This window comes from Pinus tabuliformis, chromosome 7 (assembly GCF_031772625.1).
Source record: "Pinus tabuliformis cultivar Carrire ecotype Pingquan chromosome 7, CPIR1, whole genome shotgun sequence".
In the NCBI taxonomy this organism is placed as follows: domain Eukaryota; kingdom Viridiplantae; phylum Streptophyta; class Pinopsida; order Pinales; family Pinaceae; genus Pinus; species Pinus tabuliformis.
The window spans coordinates 12,020,006-12,041,985 of NC_142293.1; the positions used below are offsets into that span (position 1 = coordinate 12,020,006).

Consider the following 21,980-nt stretch of genomic DNA (forward strand, 5'->3'; position numbering starts at 1 on the left):
AGCAGAGAGATACATACAAAGCGTGTACATTGGGGAAGTGTTGATTTTGGGTAGCATCGGATGTGCTCTAGCCACGAAATGTGGTGGAGAGGTTGGGGCACATGAGATATCCAATACCCAGAAATGGTTATGGAAGATTCTAAACATATCAGGAGATATTAAAATAATTAATATTTTTAATGGAATCCCTAAGTCTAAACTTCGGGAAAATAAAATATTAATGTGTATTAATATGAATCTGTGTTAGAGTGGTCCAAAAGACATGGATCAAGCCTAATCTAATCTTAGCCATTGATTAGGGACTTAATCTTGGCCGTTGATATGTCAACGAGAAAAGTATAAGAGGAGGCTTGAGGGTCACTTGGAGATCACACCAGATGGTTAGTCATTCTATTCTCTAGAGTGGGGTTTGCTAAGAGAGATAGAATCAGTGATCGGGAGAGCAGCTGAGGGGCATTGAGTACAGAGAAATAGAGAAGGCAGATATTGTGCTGGGAGAGCAGCGCAACAACCAAGGAGGGTGACGCAGAGCCAACAAGGGCTCACGTAGAGCCACGCAGAGGCGGCCAAGTGCTGCGCAGAGCACCAAAGGGGCCAGCGTAGCTGACACAGAGGCTCCCAGAGCTATTGCAAGGCCTCCTGGGGCTAACACAGGGCTAGCATGGGACAAAGAGGGGCCGACGCAGTCCAGATTGGGCAGACGTTGGGGTTGCAGGAGCAATTTTGTGCTAAGGAACTGCCAAAAGGATTTTTCGAGGTTTCAGCCAGGAGATTTCTCTCAAACTGTGGGGTATAGCTGCTAAGGAAATTCTCTGTTGGGTAGGCCAGTTTCGGCACCCAGATTGTACTTTGATATTGCTTAATAAGAAACCCTCAGATAGCTGCACCGATTTTCCCACATTGGGTTTTTCCGGGGACATTGGTCTAAAAATAATGGTGTCATGTGGTGTGTTTGTTCTTGCTTCTTTTAGTTATTGATCTGTAATATGTTGAACATGCACTAATGTTTATTTTCAGTATTTACATTGTAAATAACTTGTTAAAGAAAAATAACAAGTAGGTAGGAATAAATAAAAAAAAGTGCATGAAGGGTTTCTAAACTAAGTAAACTTAGAAACTTCAACATGGTATCAGAGCGTGATTGTATATCACAAGAGGACTAAGGGACATTAGCCGAGCGGAGCAATAGCAGCAGAAAACAACTGTCCCGAGGTGACAGAAGTTGTTTCGAGCGGCACAAAAGCTAAGAAGTGTGACGCAGAGCCAATCAGAGCCATGCATAAGAAGTCGGGAGCTGCGCGGAGCCTCAGAGAGGTCAGTGTTGCTGACGCAGAGGGCTAGAGGGCTGATGCAGGGCATCCCAGGGCTGACGCAGACCCATCTGGGGTGACACAAAGCCAATGTGAGGTAGAGAGGGGTTGATGCAGTTCACAGAGAGGCAGTTGTTGGAGTCTAAAAGGCTGCAGAAATATTGCAGAGTGGAGCTGGTGAGGTACTGTAGTCAGAACAGTACCTGACGGAGCAGGGCCAAAGGAGTTGTTACCGAGGATTTCTAGCCGAGGAACCTAGATCAGCAGTGCAGTTGCATAAGACGATCAGAGTAGGGGGCATCTCGACAAGCGGTAGAAGGATTTGCAGGAGGGAAATTAGGACTCAGAGGGAGTCCAAAAGAGAACTTCCATACGGGAAGTAGAGACTTAGAGGAGTCGAACAGAGAACTTCCAGGAGGGAAGTAGAGGAGCGTCATGGCACTACATGGGGTAAGAGACCAGGATAGACTTGACGGAGCATCGAACTTTGTAGTATGGAAGGCCAGAATCTTATCAGTGCTTGACAAGAATCGTGTCAAGAACTTCGCCTTGAAGGTTATAGCTATCCCAGTCGACCCCAATGATAAGAACAAGTACGAAGAGGCGATGGTGAGGGATAAATGCATTATCCTTGACGGGGTCAAGGATCATGTGGCACCACATATAGCCGAGAAGGAAACGACAATTGAGATGTGGGAGGCTCTCAAGAACCCGTACCAGCATACTTCTATGCAGAGAAGAATGCTGCTCGAGAACCAGATGAGGTCGTATTAGATGAAGAAGGGACAATCAATTGACTCCTTCCTCAGAGGACTGAATGAGATCCGAGACCAGTTGACTGCTATAGGAACGACATCAGATCAGGAGCTTATGGTGAGGACAACCCTGAATGATGTCTCAGAAGATTGGGAAGTGTTTGTCTAGAGTATCCTGGGAAGATGAACTCTCCTACCTTGGGACGAGATGTGGGTAGCTCTTCTCCAGGAAGAGATCAGAGGACAGTCAAAGACAGGTAGCAGCAACAAAGGGATCAAATTTCAACAGGAGGAGGAGGATGTGGCCCTAGCATCTGAGGGAAAGTAGGAGAAGCGGAAGAAGAAAGATCTCTCTGAGATCAAGTGCTTCCACTGTGGGGAGATGGGTCATTATGCGACGCAGTGCCCAAGGAAGAATAGTAAGGGAGAGTCTTCCAAGACTAAGGCAACCCCAACACGGGCATAGAAGGAAGTTTTGACAGACGATGATTGTGCCATGAGTGCACATGCACTACTTGAGCGGAAGTGGGGAGACATCGAGTTGTAGTCAGGTGGACTACAGGCAATGAGGGGCAAGATCATTGAGGTACCCAGCCTCTTGGATTAGACCTTGCTATGGGAGCCCCGTCGAGGAGTAGCAAGACTGGTTGAGTGGGTAGAGACGGATGCAGATGGAGCGGTAGAGAGAGCTACAGTGCATGGGTCCCGAGACAATGCAGAGCTAGCAGGCTGGAGCGGTGTGAGAGGCACAGGAGTGTTGCACCAGTGCAGGAAGGCACAGATAGGTGTGAAACGGTGCGAGATGCAGGGAGGTGTTGTAGTAGTGTAGAGGTCAGAGAGAGGGAGCACTTGTCAGTAGCAAAGGGAGCTTCAGCATCAGTGGGTGTTTCTAGCTCAACAAGGAGGTTAGTTGGGAGATCAATTACTTACTTCTCAGTAACTGAGTTACAGTGCAACAATGGGCAGCACGATGCAGCATGATGAGAGGAGGTGCAGTGCAGATGTAGTGTTGGGAGAAAAGACCAGCAACAACACAGATGCAGAGGGAGTTGTCGTACAGATGCAACAGTGGCAGTGGCAGAACCATGGGTAGTAGTACAGGAGGCAACGGTGCAGAGGATGTTGGGTAGGAAGGCCTAGCATCAACACAGGTACCGATGCTAGATGATCAGAGTAATACTCAATGAGGAGTATTGCTAAAGCACAATCCTCGCTAAGAGGGAGTGTTGATTTGGGTTAGTATCGGATGTGCTCTAGCCACGAAATTTGGTGAAGAGGTTGGGGCACATGAGATTTCCAATACCCAGAAAGGGTTTGGACAGATTCTGAACAGATTAGGAGATATTAAAATAATTAATATTTTTAATGGAATCCCTAAGTCTAAACTTAGGGAAAATAAAATATTAATGTGTATTAATATGAATGTGTGTTAAAGTGGTCCAAAAGACATGGATCAAGCTAGATCTAATCTTAGCCATTGATTAGGGATTTAATCTCGGTTGTTGATATGTCAACAAGAAAAGTATAAGAGGAGGCTTGAGGGTCACTTGGAGATCACACCAGATGGTCAGTCATTCTATTCTCTAGAGCGGGGTTTGCTAAGATAAATAGAATTAGTGATCGGGAGAGCCGCTGAGGGGCATTGAGTACAGAGAAACAGAGAAGGCAGAGATTGTGCCGGGAGAGTAGTGCAGCAGCCAAGGAGGGTAACCCAAAGCCAGCAAGGGCTCACGTAGGGCCACGCAGAGGCAACCAAGTGCTGCGCAGAGCACCAGAGAGGCCAGCGTAGCTGACGCAGAGGCTCCCAGATCTGATGTAGGGCCTCCTGGGGCTAACGCAGGCCAAGAAAGGCTGGATAGAGAGGGGCTGACGCAGTACAGATTGGGCAGATGCTGGGGTTGCAGGAGCAGTTTTGTGCTGAGGAACTGCCAGAAGGATTTTTTGGGGTTTTAGCCAGGAGATTCTCTTAAACTGTGAGGTATAGCTGCTAAGGAAATTCTCTTTTGGGTAGGCCAGTTTTGGCACCCAGATTGTACTCTGATATTGTTTAATAAGAAAACCCTCAGATAGCTGCACCGGTTTTCTCGCATTGGGGTTTTCCGAGGACATTGGTCCAAAAATAATGGTGTCATATGGTGTGTTTGTTCTTGTTTCTTTTAGTCGCTGATCTATAATATGTTGAGCATGCACTGGTATTTATTTTCAGTATTTACATTGTAAATAACTTGTTAAAGAAAAATAACAAGTAGGTAGGAATAAATCAGAAAAAGTGCATGAAGGGTTTCCAAACTAAGTAAACTTAGAAACTTCAATAGGAAGTACACAAAATCCACCTTTCATGATAAGGACAATTGAGTGCAATCGATCCTTGAAAGAGTTCACTTATATATGTGTGGACCGTTCTCGATAACCTCCACGACAAAGCATAAGTATTATGTAATATTTGTAGACGATTTCTCACGTAATTGGTGGATTTTCTTCATCCAGAAGAAATATCAAACGTTCTCTAAAATTTGTGAATTTAAAGCACTTGTTGAGAAATACACTGGCAAGAAAGTGAAGGCTCTCAGGAGCGATAACAATGGAGAATATGTGTTGAATGAATTCAAGAACTTTTGTGCATTAGAAGGCATTCAACGGGCGCTGATAGTGTTAGAAAATTATGTATTACGGAGCAATGGAACACATAAAATATTGCAGAAATATAAACACAAAAAACACATAAAACAAGAGAGACACAGATATACGTGGTTCACCTAGTTTGGGCTACATCCATGGAGAAACAACTAGTCCTTATTTTATTATATTATCCAGCAAACTGAAGAGATACAACCTATAGAAGATCCACTGTAACTCCCTCTTCGCTCTCAATCTCCTCTCTCTTCCTCATTCAAAATACAAATCTACATAGACGCAATACAATTCCCTCATATATAGTGAGAGGTTGCCTTCTAGGGAAAAAAACCCTAAATTAAACATAAGTTCTACCGTCAAATCATCCGCCTAATGAACGGCCCAGATTGACTAGAAATTACTAGACTTTTTCAAGGCAATTTTACATCTATTTTTAGCTTCAAGGGCGCTGCCCTAGAACCCCCGCCGGGGGACCGCTGGCCCCCGAACCCCCTAGCCGGGGGGGATTTACCCCCCCGGACCCCCGTGGGGGGGACAAGTCCCCCCCGCACCCCCCGGCGTGGAGGGGTGTACAGTCTTCCTGGGGTATACATCTGGCTGAAACCTTTGAATACAGAAGATAATCAGGTTCCACACCCAACAGATAACACCCCATAACCCACAACAGAATGGGCTGGTTGAAAGGAAGAACATAAGTATTATGGGAGTTGCACGAGTGATGTTACATGATCAGGGCCTACCATTTCACTAGTGGGATGAAGCATGCAACACAACTATATATGTATAGAACAAGAAGCCTCATCAGATTCTCAGGATGAGTACACCAAAAAAATATTTTTTTTGGGAAGAGAACAGATGTGTCATGCTTCAATATCTTTGGTTCATCAATTTACTGTCATGTTACCAAGGATGCTAGAGCCAACAACTAAGTGGGCCATATTTGTGGGGTACACTGGTACACCTCACAACTATTGGGTGTACTTTCCATCTCATAGGATGACAATGGTTCGTAGAGATGTGAAGTTCGATGAAGAGAAGGCCATGAGATGTTCCCTTGAAAGGGAGCTTCAGTTACATGAAGATGAGGAGATTTCAGCTCCAAAGGAAGAACCTCAGGGTGATGTGGAGCAACCACATGCAGAGGAATAGGAGTGGAAACACCCACTCATGCAAAGACTTCCAGAGATGGAAGGAAGCGCACCAGATAAGCTAACAGATTAATGCACGATGCTAGAGAGAATGTGGGGCCACCCACATCACAGCGCATGCATAGGAGGTCACCAAATCGATACACTGGCTACATGGTTCTAATGAACAAGAGTGTAGAGATTGAGTTATCCTCATTCGAGAAAGCAATGTAGAAACCAATATGGGTTGATGCCATGTTAGAGGAGTATGAATCCATTATCAGAAATAATGTTTGGGAAGTGGTCCCAAGACTAGCAAACAAGTCATTGGTGAGTTCCATATGGCTTTATAAGGTAAAGCAAGCAGAAGATGGGAGTGTAGAGAAACACAAGGCCAGATTTGTGGCTAGAAGGTTCTCTCTGGTGGAGGGAATTGATTACAAGGAGACCTTTGCTCCAGTATCAATGCACTCTTCAATCAGATCTATTCTAGCACTTTCAATGCAAATGGGATGGAATATACATCAGATGGATGTGAAGACAACATTCCTCAACGAAGTGATTGAGGAAGAGGTGTACATTGAGCAACCGGAAGGGTTTGAGACCTTTAATAGAGAGTGGCATGTGTGCAGACTCAAGCGAGCATTGTATGGATTGAAACAAGCACCTTGTGCTTGGTAGACTAGGATTGACAACTATTTCACCAGGTTAATCTTCACCAAAAGTGAAGCAGATGTAAACCTTTACCGTATTGTGGTTGAAGGTAAATTGTTGATTATAATTATATGTCGATGATTTAATTCTAACAGGTGATGAGAAGCTAGTAAAATCTTGCAAAGAGGATCTTGCAAGAGAATTCGAGATTAAGGATCCGAGGCTCATGCATTATTTCCTTGGTATGATAGTATGGCATGGAGATGAGGAACTGTTTTTCTCTCATGGAAAGTATGTCAACAAGATACTGAAGAATTTCCACATGGAAAGCAACAAACCCATGGAGACTACTCTAACAGGGAATTGGAGGAAGGAAGATGCTACTTCAAGTGAATTAGTGGAGGCTATTATTTACAGGCAACTTGTGGGTTCACTTATGTATTTGGTGAACACACGACCAAACATATGTTTTGCAGTTAACCAACTTAGTCAATCAATGGTTAAGCACACCAGACTTTATTGGAAGGCAACTAAACATGTGTTGAGATACCTCAAAGGCACCATTAAGTTTTCTCTTTGGTACAGATAGACAGAGGGAGTGAAGCTGCAAGGTTTTATAAATGTAGATTGGGCTGGAAGTCCATCAGATAGGAGGAACACATCAGGGGGAAGCTTCAATATTGGGTCAGCAGTAGTTTCTTGATACAAGAAGAAGCAGAGATACTTTCACTCAGTTCAATAGACGCTGAGTACATGATTGCTAATGTTGTGAAGTATTTTGGATGAGGAAGATCCTTGCTGGGTTATTTGGTCAGCAGATGGATCCTATAATGATTTGCTATTACAATCAGAGTTGTATCAAACTCTCTGAAAATCCAGTTTTTCATGATTAGTCCAAGTAAATCGACATATCGACATCCAGTATCACCATCTACGAGATTGTGTGTAAAGGAGAAGCATGTTGTTGGAGTACATTCCTTCAGAGGAACATGATGCAAACATCTTGACTAAGGCATTGTCAAGAGGCAAATTTGAGTTCCATAGAGGTAGGATTGGGGTATGTGATAATCCGTTTCTTGTTGAGAGGGAGTGTTGAAAACACAACAAGAAAATCTTGATTTTATTTTTTCCTTGAATTAAATTAGGAATAAAATTGTAATTCCAGATCACAAGAAAACTTGTAGGAGTTAATTGAGTTAATTTGACTTATTTGTCTTAGTTAATTTGAGTTTAGGGTCTAACTTGAGTCATGTAGAGTGTCTCCTACATTATAGGATCCCTGGTTGAGTTTATTCTGAGTTGTAATTATTAATTCAGTTTAACTGAGTTAAAGTCAGTTAAACTAGTTCCAACTAAAGGAGGAAATTGTAGAAGGTTAGACACTGGGGCGTTACTTCATGTGTTCAACAAGTTAAATAATGATTCGCTCATAAATAACTCATGCATGTCTATTTTAGAGTTATCTAGTTGAGATTGGAGTTCAAGGGCAGTGTACTATCAATTGTATAATCATCTGAATTGTACAGGTGGTGCATGCAATTAGAGGAAGGCCTATGAGGATTGCACAATTCATATTGAGGAATTTCCCTAATTAATAGGGGGTTAATTTCCAAGGAAACAAAGAGGAAATAAGGACTTGGGCAAGCAGAAAATTGGTTAAATGTTGGCCTAGGCTTGTCTTGGAAGCTATGACACAGATAGAGATAGTGCAAAGGTTGCTTGGGCTTGAGAAAAACATTGTAATCTTCTCATATTTTCTAACTAATGCAATATACAGATAGCAGGGGTTTTTAATTGTGGCATTCCCTAGGAAATCATTGTGTAATGTGTTGATTGAATTCTTTCTCGTGTATGCTTTGTGATTTCGTGATCGTTTAATTGTTTCCGCTAATGAGTAGAGTAGATTCAAGTATTGTTTTAGTAAATTGCAATTAGCAGTTTGAATCTACAAGGAGTTTCTATAGAGTGCAATTGTGAAAGTGAATAAATATTTTGCCAACTAAAAAATGTAGAGAATTGAGTTGAGATGCTACTTCAAATGATAAATTTACAGGAAATCTTTGACCTATTTCTACTATTCTCATAGGTTCTCTAATATATATTTTATCAATTTAAAACATAAAAAGAAATAAACGTTTTTAATTTTATGTTAAAAAATGATAAATTAAAGAAAAAGTAACAATTTTATTTTTACATTAACACTAAAAGTTAAAGGTTCAAATTCCGTGATTCACCTCTATCTAAGAAGAGACACATATAGACACCTAAAAGTTATAAGGGTAGTGATTGATTGTATATTCCTCTAAATACAACAAAAACAAAAAACAAAAAAAACAATTAAACATTTATATTTAATAAAATAAAAAATATACTTTTATTTTCAGAGTGAAAAATTAAATAAACATTTTTATTTTCATGCCTTATTCATTACTAAGATGAAAAACTTATTCACATAGTTCTTTTGTATTTTAACATTTGAAAATTAATTAAATATTTTACTTTTTATAAAAAGTGAATAAAATTATATATATATATATATATATATATATATATATATATATATATATATATATATATATATATATATATATATATATATATATCTTAATTTAAAAAAATATTAAAGTTATTAATTTATACGAACCACATATTATACCATGTTTTTAATTGTGCTCAACTTCAATGACAGAAAATATTGTGATACTTCAAAGAAATAGCTTATCATACTTCACCATAAAAGATGCAATGTGTATACTTCTGAACGGAAAATCGAAACCTTTAATAAAGCCAGGCAAGTTTGAAATATACTTAGAATGGTAATTGTAACATGATGTTCAATCAGTTTCTTGACATGTGACCCAAAAGAAAAGAAAAGCCCTCTATTATTTACATGTCTTTGCCTGGATTGGAGTAATGTTGCTCAAGGAATTCCAAAAGATGTTTGTTGTACTCGCACGGTCTTTCCAAATGTACCAAATGGCCAGCCTGATCGATGCTTGCAAATTGTGTATTGTCACCCAATTGCCTACAAAAATATTAAAATAAAATCATTAGAAAAAATGATTGAAATGATTCTAGTAAAACTATTTAAAATAAAATAAATAGTATAAAACGAATATTTAAAAAAAAAATTGAGAAAACTTACTCTCTCATCCTTTGGGCCACTTCAATGTTGAAAACCTCATCATTATTACCCCATAAGAGCAGAATTTTCTGACAAGCACATACATAGTCAACATATATATACAATGTTAGATTTGATTGTTGGAATATAAACGTGGAATATGAGTCTATAATCTCATAAAAAGAAAAAAATAGTTTTTTTTAAGAGTATTCAATTAGATATTTTTTCTTTTTCATTAGAATAAAATGTAGTGATATGATTTTTTCCAAAATTATTAATTTAAGTTGTTTAAAATGTGTTTTTAGTGTATAAATGAATTCAGCGTTCTCAAAATTAGTGGGATTTTTCAGTTCTGTAGATTACATTCTAACCCATTAGATTTTAGTCAAAATTGTCCAAAAAGAGATAAAATGTCTAACAATTAGATTACCAAGTTTTTTTTTAAGAATAGTGACATTCTTTTAATTTATGTTATAAATTTTTTAAAGTAAAATAGTGATTATCTAATTTAATTATGGGATATTTTTTTATACCAGTTATTTATAACTCAATCCCACTTTGAGAGTGTTTAAATAATTTATTTTTATGGTGAAAATGGAATTAGCAACATCAAGAACCTCTGGGACACCCAACATTATGAAATTGTCAAACTGTAATCCATATTTCCAAGAATTTCCACCAAATTTACTCAAAATCATGCAGAATTACCTCCTTAAATTACTCTATTATCTATTTTCTTGACTAATATTTATTATTATATTTTTACTAAAATTGTAATAAATCTCTATTATTAATATTTTATTTTTCTTTTATAGTTTAATTACTAAAATTAATTTTGTTATAATAAAAGTAGTAGCAATTATTTAAACTAATTAAATTGAGATTTACAAAATAATAAATATTTAAATAATAATGATTGTCTCAGTTAACTCAATGAAAATTTGTTGAAGTAATTAGTATCTTCTATTAATTAATATTGTGACTATTTTTTCCTATTAACTACGTAATACTACTAGATTTTGCTTGTATCTAAGTGACCAATTTCTTCTATTAACTGCATAATCTTTGTTTAAGTGAGAAATGTCTTTTGCTCAATATTATTATCATAATTGCAACTATCTTTTAATTTTGACATTATTATTATAATTACAACTATCTTTTGATTTTGATATTAAAATTATTCTTTTGTATAAGTGACCAATATCTTTTACTCAATATTTTGGTAATGATGTTATTCTATTACTCAATATTATTGTAATGATGTTATTCTATTGTTATAATTACAATTATGCTGTGTTTTGATATGCTCGCTTTGATCTTAATAATTGAAACCTAATATCTTTTAGATAATATTATAATATATTGCAACTATTATTTGATTTTAACATTAAAATTATTCTTTTGTTTAGATAAATAATATTTTCATTATTACTTTATATTTGATATTATTATACACCTATCTATTTTATATTATAATACATGAAGTGATATATTTAACTATAATTTTAAAAAAAATGTTTAAATAATATTATAATATATTGCAACTATTATTTGATTTTGACATTAAAATTATTTTTTTGTTTAGATAAATAGTGTTTTCATAATTACTTTATATTTTATATTATTATACAACTATCTATTTTATATTATAATACATGAAGTGATATATTTAACTATAACTTAAAAAAAAAAAGTGATATATTTGACTATAACATGTGACTTGACTTGATTTTATATTCAAAGTCAACTATTAACTTTGCCCTTTACTAACCCCAAATCCCTAATGTATAATGTATACTTGAAGGGTAGAATATAGTCTGGGATCCCAAATCCCTAAGGTATAATGTATACTTGAAAGGTAGAATATAGTCTGGGATTGCCATGTGGTGCTTTAAGCGCTATTTAGACTAGCTACAGTTAACATTCTTTTGTTCTTTCGTTCAGGTGCAGATGATTACTATGAAATATGAGATTGTAATGGCCCTAACTTGGATCTATTGTAATTACACCTATTATTCCATTGTAGTGATAGGAGAGTGGTTTTGATTAATGGTTTTGTGTCCAATTGGATATTCACAACTAATATACTATTGTGCGTTTCTTGTAGTGAATCTTATCTGTTTAGACTAGCTACGCGTTTCTTGTAGTGAATCTTATCTGTTTAGACTAGCTACTCAAATGATTATTTGTCTTGGTGGCTACCAAGAATTAGCAAATACTGTTATAATAATGCCTTACGCAGAGTACTGTAATTTCGGATTACAACCACTAGTGGTTGCCCGGATAAATAAATTTTGATCTTACAGCAGGTTGTGATATCAACCATCCAGACACGCATTGATACTTCCAGTTGGAACTTGCCCATGGAAATGACAATGGTTTTCAGAGTACTTAGAGCTTTGCAGAAAATTAAAAACAAACAATCCATATATTAAATCTGTCATGGTTCTTGATCACCTGACTAAGGCTTGGAACTTGGGCTTCTTTGTTACTTTCAACCAAAGCTGTTAATAGCTCCCCTCTCTCCTCCCTGTTGTTGAACATAACCTGCAATCATTTCTTTTCAATTTGATCACAAACTGTAAAACATGGATGGAATAACAGTCTATTTATAAATCCAGGTATTTGTAGTTTATGGCAATTATAAATCTATATATTTGTAGTTTAGCAATTATTTCATATCTTTTTGTACCTCTAGAAAGTCATTGTAAAGGAAATCTGGGAACCATATTTTCTTGTAACATGCCACAGAAAACAATGCCTTGAGCCCTCTAACTGATGTGGGAAGCAGCAGCTCAGCTGAAGAAGAGAACCCAAGTCTGTTGAGTGAAGCCTGGCTAATAGAATCAGTCATGGCAATCACGGACCCACTGATGACCAGACAATTCACAAGCTCTGGATAAAATTCTGCCATCTTAAATGCCACCATTCCTCCATAGCTAAACCCCACCATGGCACAACTATCTACCCCGAGTTTACTCAGCATTTTCATCAGGCACTCTGCCTGAAAGTTCTCAGACCTTTCCTTCCTCACAGTGGTAGACTTCCCAAAAAATAACAAGTCAGGAACATATACAGCATAATGCTTACTAAGTGCTCCAACCTGAAATTGCCATGTCACACCTCCCTCTGCAGCAAAGCCATGGATCAAAACCAATGGTGGCTTTGTAATTTTGGTGGGCACCCAACAATGAATTGTTGTTCCTTCTTCAATCTCAATCAACTTGGACTCCACTCCTGCCCATTTCAAAACTCTGGTCAGCAGTGGCTTCTGTATCTCCACAAGATTAATCCCACAGATTGGCATTTTGTGTATCTGCAAAACAAAACAAACAAAACAAGAAAAGTTAAAGCTGTGTTTTGTGTATATACTTCAAAAAAACTCAAAGCTATGCTATATGTGTATATACTTCAATGGAATTCAATGCTTTCCTATGTGTATATACCCAACAATAGAACTGATTGATAAAAATCAATGTCATTATCACAATACAAAGATGATAAAATCACTAGTATGATTATCTCAATACAAAGAATTTACCAAGATCAGCTTCTCAACACAAATTCAATCTGATAAACTGAATTGGGCCTCTCAACACAAATTCAATCTGATAAGAACAATAAGTATGAAGATGGTAACAAGGATAAAATATCTTTCTGCTGCTTCGTCTTTACAGCAGTCGTCACACATTCCTAGGCAAAAAATTGCTCTGAGTGCATTACAGTTGCAGCAGCCAGGCAGACGACTGCAAAACAAATGCTTCACGTCCATGGACTTGAAATTAAGAAAACTATATATTAGTATATAATTATTTTTATTAAATGCTTGGGCAGCTCCAGAATTCATCCATCTACTTTGATTCGACATCTGGTTTTGGGTTGGGTGAACGATAATGGTAACGTGCCGTGTGTGCCACATCAAATTTAATTTTCAATCCTTGATGTTGAACCCTCAAAATTAAAATTTCCCCTATTGTTAGTGACCTTTTCTGTTATGTTTTGCTTCTTGTGCAAAGAGATTCCTTGGACTTTTCAAGTAACATGAACAACCACTTCACATAGACCAATAATGTGGAGTTGAAATTGAAGGGAAGTTGGACAGCAACTCTGAACTTTTTCTCCATTTGTTTGTTTGAAATGTTTGGGTTTTAGGAGAATCGAGTTTACAGATGAAAGTGGACAAGAACTTGGAATTTCCTTGTATGACATGATTGACATGTGAGTGGAGTATTAGGTGGTTACATAACCTTATCCCACTTAATTCCAAAGCTTTTGCATCAATCTTGTCGAACAGGGCATTCAAGGAGGTATTTTTCTTTTAAAAAATTTGGTCAGTTAGTGAAGAGATGTAACTTGTTCATGAGCATGGAATGTGAAAACTCTGAAATATGGATAAGAAGTCTTGGTGGTACCACATTTTCTCCTTGGAGGTGGACGACCATGAATTGATATTGTTGTTATTCATTTGCCGTACCAAGTCTAATCTTAGTTGTATGCATAGTTATTAAGATTCAACGCTCCTCCTGGTCTTTCCGGAATCCAAGGTTTAGTAATGAAGTGACCAACCAGCTGCTTATCATGGTTAATGCACTCATTATTATTATTATTATTGGACGAGAGGCGGTAGTTGCTTTGGTTTGAATGACGTCTTTGCATGGCATTGGTGTGTTACTGCACTCATTATTATTATTATTGGACGAGAGACGGTAGTTGCTTTGGTTTGAATGACGTCTTTACATGGCATTGGCGTTGGTGTGTTACAAGGCAAGCCAGGGTGGGCAGGTAGGGAGAATAATAAATGAGAATGAACAACTTATTGTATCGGTGCATTATAACTCTAGGGAAGGTAAACATAATAACTGAGAATGCAAGACCTGAGAATGAGAGTTATTTCATGTTTTATGCTGTTTAAAAATCTTTGTAAAAAAGATATAAAATGATGGTGAGCGGTAAATTTCCCTTTTTATATTATATTTTTCATTTCCCTTTTTGGTCGATATTTTATGAATGCATTTTTTAATTAAAAATAAATTTTAAAATAAATAAATTATTAAAAATTAACTTTAAAACTTGTGTGAGTTCATTAAGTGCAGATACATTATTTAGGTTCAAATATTTAGTTATCATTATTCAGATGGGCAATAACCATTAACTATAATAATATTATAAATAATATGAAAATATAATAAATTTAATTAGGTTTTGTGATTCATAAATATTGAGAAATTTTTTGGTAAAATTTAAATAAGAGATTTTTAATGAGACTTTTTTTGTCCTGAAAAAAATTTAGCCGTAATTTTTGTAAATCCAAGTTATAATTATCAAATTTCAAAAAACAACTCTTGTACATCTCTCTCTCTCTATATATATATATTTACACTATTGTATTAAAAAAGTAACATATATATATATACAACTCTTGTGCATCTATATATATATATATATTTACACTATTGTATTAAAAAAGTTATATATATATATATATTAAAAAATTAAAGAGAATGCAAGACAAGTAAAGCATCATAAGGTGTAAAGCACGTGGGTAAGTGATTTTCGCATATTTTATAAGTTTCAATCAACTTTTTTACCGAATTATCTTCAAAGTTATTTTTAATCTGGTATATTTTATAATAATAAAAATGTTCTTAAAATTATTTATTTGTATATTTTACTTTATGATAATGATGATGGTTAATGTCCACTGAGACCAAACTTTGGTCTAACGGAACTAAAGAAACAAATCATTTAGTTTGATTTAAGATTTTATTCCTATGCTCAAACACCTTGGAGAGAAGCCTCCCGAGCTCACTGTAATTTTGACAATGTAAAAGGCTAGGAAGGTCAGTGTTGCAACAAATATTTTGAAACTGAGATCTAATGTGGTTGTAGGCGGGGCACTCTAAGAGGAAGTGATTTTCATCCTCGATGTTTGTATTCTCAAATAGATTTGGTTATACGCGGGGCACTCTAAGAGGAAGTGATTTTCATCCTCGATGTTCGTATTTTCATATAGATCGCAGAACATTTCCATCCATGGTGTTTTAGGAACTGCCCAACGACCTGTTTCACTATGGAGCTCATGAGAGTTCGTTCTAATCTTGGCTATATTAATTTTCTTCTTTGAGCTAGTTAAAACAGAGAGATACTTTTGATCTTCTAGGGTGAGGTTGATGACCTCCTTATAATATCTTAATTTTCTTTTTGCTGCTAAATCTTTCTCTCACCACATTTTTTCTTTGAACTTAGAAGTAACAATATTATTAACGTTATTAATGTTTTGCAATGCAACATTCTCGTCGATCTCCCAATGGTTTAACCAGGCCCTGGTGTCTTTATACCAACCTCATTTGAGCATTAGGTGGTTTTGGCTGGAATTTAAAGCTAGCTTAGGAAGTCTATGGTCTCCTATGTTATTGAGTTTGTGCTTGTACAACAGAAGCCTAGTCATAACTAGGCTCTCGATAGGGGAAAGACCCACTTCTATAAGGAGAATAGGATAGGGTGTGTTGCTTTTAATTTTGAGGTTATACATTATAAAATGCTTCTATATTTGCTCAATCTTTCTCCAGGATTCTCTAGAGATGCTACAACCCCAAACCTCACATCCATATAAGATAACCGGAGTGACTAAAGTTTCAAAGAGGAACTTCTTTCTATCCCACATTACGAGGTTTATCGTTTTACAATTATTTTCAAGACCAAAATAAGCTTTCCATCCCCCATTAATCCTTTTCTCAATGCTATAGTTCCAGTTGAGCTTGTGATGAATATCAATTCCTAGGTACTTGTAGGAAGACACTTCCTCCAAGTTACTATTGTCATACATAAAATTAGCGTAAGTGTCCTTCTTAGATTTGATAATCATAACTTTTGTTTTGTCAGTGTTACAATCATACCCATGGTAGAGCAAAAATCCTTAAGAAGTATAAGTTGCTTATCAAGATCAGATGGGCACCTGTGAGAAGAACAATATCGTTAGAGTAGAGAAGAAGGGTGATGACTATCCCAACTAAGATCATGCCAACACATCCTACTTCCTCTAAACAACCTTCTAGCTTGTTGATGTAAATGCCAAATAAGGCAGGGGAGAGGGGGCAACCTTGTTTAACTCCGATATTACACTTAATATCTTTCGACCACCCCTCATTGCTCTTTAACTTGGAAATTACATTCTCGTATAACCTTATAGCGACAACTCTCAACTCAAAAAGAACCTTTAGCTCTTCTAATATGTTTCAAAAATTATTTCTAGAAACCATATTTAATAATATAAATTTTTTTACACTTAATTATTTATAAAATTTAAATTTAAATTTAAATAATTATTTTAAAATTTGAATATTATTATATTAAATAAGTAAATCATTTTAATTTTATTATAATTAAAAATTTAATTTTTAATTATATATATATATTCTCGTTAACATTTACATAAACCAACATAAAGCCAATAATATATATTAAATAGGAATGATAAAGGTAACTATATTTTGAATGTATTCACATATTATATTGTTTTTTATATTTATTATATTTTCATGTTAAAGTTATTATTATGCATCTAATAGCATAAGATAGTGTGAGATATATAATATTTATGATTATCAATATATATAATAATAAAGTATTTTATATGGTATAAGATAAGTATTTTACTATTTTTAATATTTAACCTAAAAACATATATTATAATATATATAATATTAAATATGTATATTAATAACCATAATATAATATTTGAGAATATAATGAAAGCAGAAAATAATATAGCATGTAATAGCATTTAAAATATAACAACATTAAATGTTCAAACTAAATAAGTTTTACCTTGTATTATTTTCGATTTATTATACTTTTACATGCTATATTGCTTTTTCTTCGCATATTTATATGATGCTTTATGTCTTCACTTGTTATATTACATCTCTATTTATTATATGTTCATGTATATATCAAAAACTTATCGCTAAGCACATCTAGATTTTTGGAAAATATATCACTATAAATATTGGACTTTAATAGCCAAGAGTTTTTATATATACATGAACTTTGGTCGGGCTTTCTCAAAGTTCCCTCACTACTTTTGAATAAATTGGTACATATTTAATATCTTGAAAAAGCAGGATCTTGACACACACATTCTTGAGCTTGCCCAACAAATGAAATTATGATTAGGTTACTTTCTTGATTTAGTCTTTCAGGGTAAGATGGTTCTTGAAATTGAAGGCTTATGTGCTTGGTTCTTAAATGTTTAAGAGAATATGCCTACTCAAGTTCTTCATTTCAATCTTCTCCATTGAGATCTTCAACATGCACAAGAGGACGCTCTTTAGTTAGTGTCCTCCCAGATTTAAGGTGGATGCCATGGTAGTCCAAGGAAGATATGGAGTAAGTTAGGTAGGTTGCAAGCCTAACAACTTGTGCTAGTTGAGCCAACCTACCATTATTGGGGATAGCTATGGGTTGTAGAGGTAAATATGGTTGAGGAGGGGTGGATGTGGATGTTTGCATCATATGAGAAGGAAGGGGTTGCATAGGTTATTTCATAGGGGTTGGTTAAGGGCCTCCATATGTAGGATTGCTCCACCCTTGTGGCCAAATTTGTTGAGGGGTAGGAAAATCCATCCATGGTTGAGAGCGTAAGTACCATCACTGAGAGGGAATACTGCATGGAAGGGTTAGTCCAATAATAATTAAAAATTTGATATGGATCTTAGATCATACCTTGTGGCTTTTGCAGCCATGATTATTTTTGTGTAATAAAAATAATCTATTCCAGCTCTTCTGCTGCTTGATAGAAAATTTTCAGTGCATATAGAGATATGAAGTTACTTGTATGTTGCTCTTCACTACATATGGCATAAATTTCAATTTTATCCAAATTATGGTCATTCCTTTAGTGGATGCATTCTTCTACATTTTGGTAAAATATTGTTAATGCTAGTTCTGCCTCCTCCTCCTTCACTTGCCAGGTATCTATCTAGGAGATCAGTGTGCTTAATATATCAGTTTTGAAGTGCTCCAACATGTTTCCAATTTATGATCTAGTGACTCTTCCACCAATAGTCTGTTTATGGTGAAAAATGACCTCATCAACATGTAAGGGAGACCACTCGGCCGGGAACTTAAATCTACTCCTTTTCCATTTGGAATGGTGGTTCTAACTGGTTTAATTGGGTCTAGTTACCCTCTCTCCTTCTTTGTTGGCTTATAGTATGTCTATTACTTGCCAATAGAAAAGAGACATCAGATCTACCCTCTTGCAGGGCTCATGTGAGAAGGTGATCCTTAAGTTGAATTAATGTCTCAACCAAGCCACTCTAAAGTTTGCTCTTGTGTAAGAGGACCTCTAAAATGTAATAATTAAAACTAAATGTAGATCTACTCTGAGTAACAGAAAATAAATCCTAAATATATCTTGATTGAAAGAAGGATTAGTCTCTCTATCAACCAAGAGCAAGGTAAAATGGGATTTGGACCAACTTTGATTTGGAATAAAAATGAAGTAAATAAGCCAAAGAAATAGTTCCAAGACTTATTACTAGTTCAAACAAGTATATGTATTTAAGCTATTTGATGAATAGTCACGAGGGCTCTAGTGCAATATGCATCCAAATTCAAATAAAATCAATTCAAACTAAAACATATATGACTACATTAAGGAAATAGTTCTCATAAAACAATCATTATTAAAACCAAGATAAACTTGACATGAATTTGCTAAATAGTTAACAAGTATGTCGTGTTTATCTATTCGAATTCATTATTTAACTTTATAGCAATTAGATCCATCATTAAAAGATAACTTTCAAATGATTTAAACAAGAATATATTAAATAAATTTACAATAGTGCAAAAACACATACTTATCTGGATCAAGAATTGCATCAAATGGCCATCAATCAACCTCTATCTTTGACAATAGTGTACAAGAATTAAAGATCTTATCAAAGCCTTTGAGATATATTGGGCAAGAAGTAGGCTTCAACAAGAGCTAGGGAAAAGATTTCTATCATCTTAGGGTTTCATGGATTTAGGATCTAGGGTTTGCACATGTAAAACTAGGATTAGGGTTTTGCATGGTTATGGTTAGGTCATTTAAGAATTGCACTTAAGCATACGGTTTCAAGTAGTCTAGGGTTTCAGATTTCTATCATCTTAGGGTTTCATGGATTTAGGATCTAGGGTTTGCACATGTAAATCTAGGATTAGGGTTTTGCATGGCTAGGGTTAGGTGATTTAAGAATTGCACTTAAGCATAGGGTTTCAAGTAGTCTAGGGTTTCATTCAACCAATGTTATATTAGGGATTCCAAGCAATTAAGGTTAGGTCATTATTAGGGTTCATCCGTCTTCAACAATGTCATATTGACATCAATGACAACTTTAACCAACAATCTCCACCTTTATCATTGATGTAAATATTCACGCCCTTTCAGCATTCTCTACCCCTTTGGCATCAATGGAAAATGGGGTGTCCCAACAACACCTTTTTCCATAAAGTGCTTCCCTTATCATGCTTCTTCTTGTTATGTTGCTCCCCTTGTCTTCGAGCTTTCCTTTATTTTTTTTTTTGCAATGTAGTACAAGAGATATATTTTCATTTATTCATGATAAACCAACTCCCCTGCCTACATAAACTCCTCTTGCTCTTATTTTTTCTTATGGAACCCGAGACAAGAAGGATTGTTGCCTTTTGATCAAGTGGGAGGCATCTTCAACAATGGATGTGTAATGAAGACACAATATTATGCTTTTCTTCAATGGAATTACCGCCCCAAGCTTTGCATGCATGGAAGGGAATGAAGTAGATGATGTCTTTATGCAAGAGATACTAATTTGTCCAACAATATTTTCTTCAAAAAATTCTGAGAGATGATCCATCAAGAGATATATATATGTGTCTCATAGCATGATTGTACATGTGTGACATGTCAAGGGTTTACCAAGGCTTATCAAGGAAGCATCTTGTAAGAATAGTCATATTGTCACAAGCTCCACCTAACAATATGCATGGCCTTGGTAGAATCTCATCATCAAAAATTGAAATATCATATCTGCCAAAGATGTACTCATCATATCAACAGCATGAATTGATGCTTTGAGTATTCAAGACACATTCCACGTGATATCCTTGTGGTTCGGCTTGCTTCCTTCTCCAAACTTGTTTAACCTTCTTTTCATGCTTGGTGGATGGCAGGCCATGGAGCTAATCGTAGGTGGATGGCCATCAATGGTTATACAAGGAGAGGGATGTAGGTGTCTGTATCGCCAAGAAACATTGAAGTGGACATGGAAGGAACCAAGTTGCGACACTACTTGCATATTTTCCACAAGGACTGTATCGTTCATTGGCTCACACCACGCTGCAGTGGTACTCAACACGACAAATGTCCTGTTTGTCATCAACCAGTTTATTATCCTTCCCCGTCTCTTGTAGTGAATTTACTGAATGTACGAGAGCCTGAGTCACCCAGAGAAGCGCACGATGATGATGGCACCCGGATTCCATGGGAAATTATCTTATAAGCACATGATGATGATCATGTCCCCTGGGGGAATTGGCAATATGAACATGATGATGATGACGATAATGTCATCAAGGAAATTCTTAAATTTGAAGATGACAAGACTGGCGAGGAGGTGGAGAATGAAATTGATCCCCATGATCGGAAGGCCATGGAATTAACAATAGGCATATGGCCATCAATGGTTATACAAGGAGAGGGATGTAAGTGTCTTTATTACCAAGAAGAGATTGGAGCGGGCACAAAAGGAACTAAGGAGCTTTGACCTTCCTAAATCCCCTTTGACTCCTATCGATCTCGCTACTTGTGCTCCACTCCTTAAAATGCGGAGACTTTACAATATTTAAAAAAAAATTAACAAAATTTGACCCACGGGACCCCATCCCAATAGGCCCCCAACACAAAGTTGTGACTCGTCCCGAGTCACTATGCGGGTGTTGCTGCAACCTTTGCTTGCAGGCCACTGAATTCTATCTTCAATGATTGAAGATCTGTTGTTCCCTGCATGACCGCCTCGCGAATTTCTTCAACCAATTTCTCTGTCATTGGACCTTCGACTACAAGGCCCATGGTTCTTTGTGTCTACTGAAGAGCTTTTAGCTTACTTTTAATAGTCTATGACATTTTTCTTACCTCATCATCCCATGGCTGCATCCTTGAGGAAATAATAGAGGCCTTCTGATGTAGCTCATCAATTTGTGCCTATATGAATTTCCCTTCTTGAATTCTGGTGAACCTCTGCACATGTGCTAAGGTCTGTGATGTCACCTTGATCTCAACAAACTGCAGTTTATTTTCGTAGATGTCAACTTCGATTGTCTGCAAGTGTGGATCCTCCTACGGCGAGGT

General features: G+C 36.2%; 1 protein-coding gene across 2 annotated transcripts; it reads right to left on the bottom strand.

The window, feature by feature from the left end:
* Positions 1–9,257: 9,257 nt before the first annotated feature.
* Positions 9,258–13,366, bottom strand: LOC149244886 (uncharacterized). Of its 2 annotated transcripts, XM_089455515.1 has the most exons (5): positions 13,146–13,366; positions 12,297–12,920; positions 12,062–12,151; positions 9,626–9,693; positions 9,258–9,505 (listed from the first exon to the last, which is right to left on the bottom strand). In XM_089455515.1, the coding sequence occupies exons 2-5, from the start codon at positions 12,909–12,911 to the stop codon at positions 9,367–9,369; spliced, it is 912 nt and encodes a 303-aa protein (XP_089311641.1). In that variant the 5' UTR covers positions 12,912–12,920; positions 13,146–13,366; the 3' UTR covers positions 9,258–9,366. The 2 variants fall into 2 exon arrangements, with proteins under 2 accessions (XP_089311641.1, XP_089311642.1); XM_089455516.1 differs by lacking the exon at positions 9,258–9,505 and having other exon boundaries at positions 9,622–9,693.
* Positions 13,367–21,980: the final 8,614 nt, after the last annotated feature.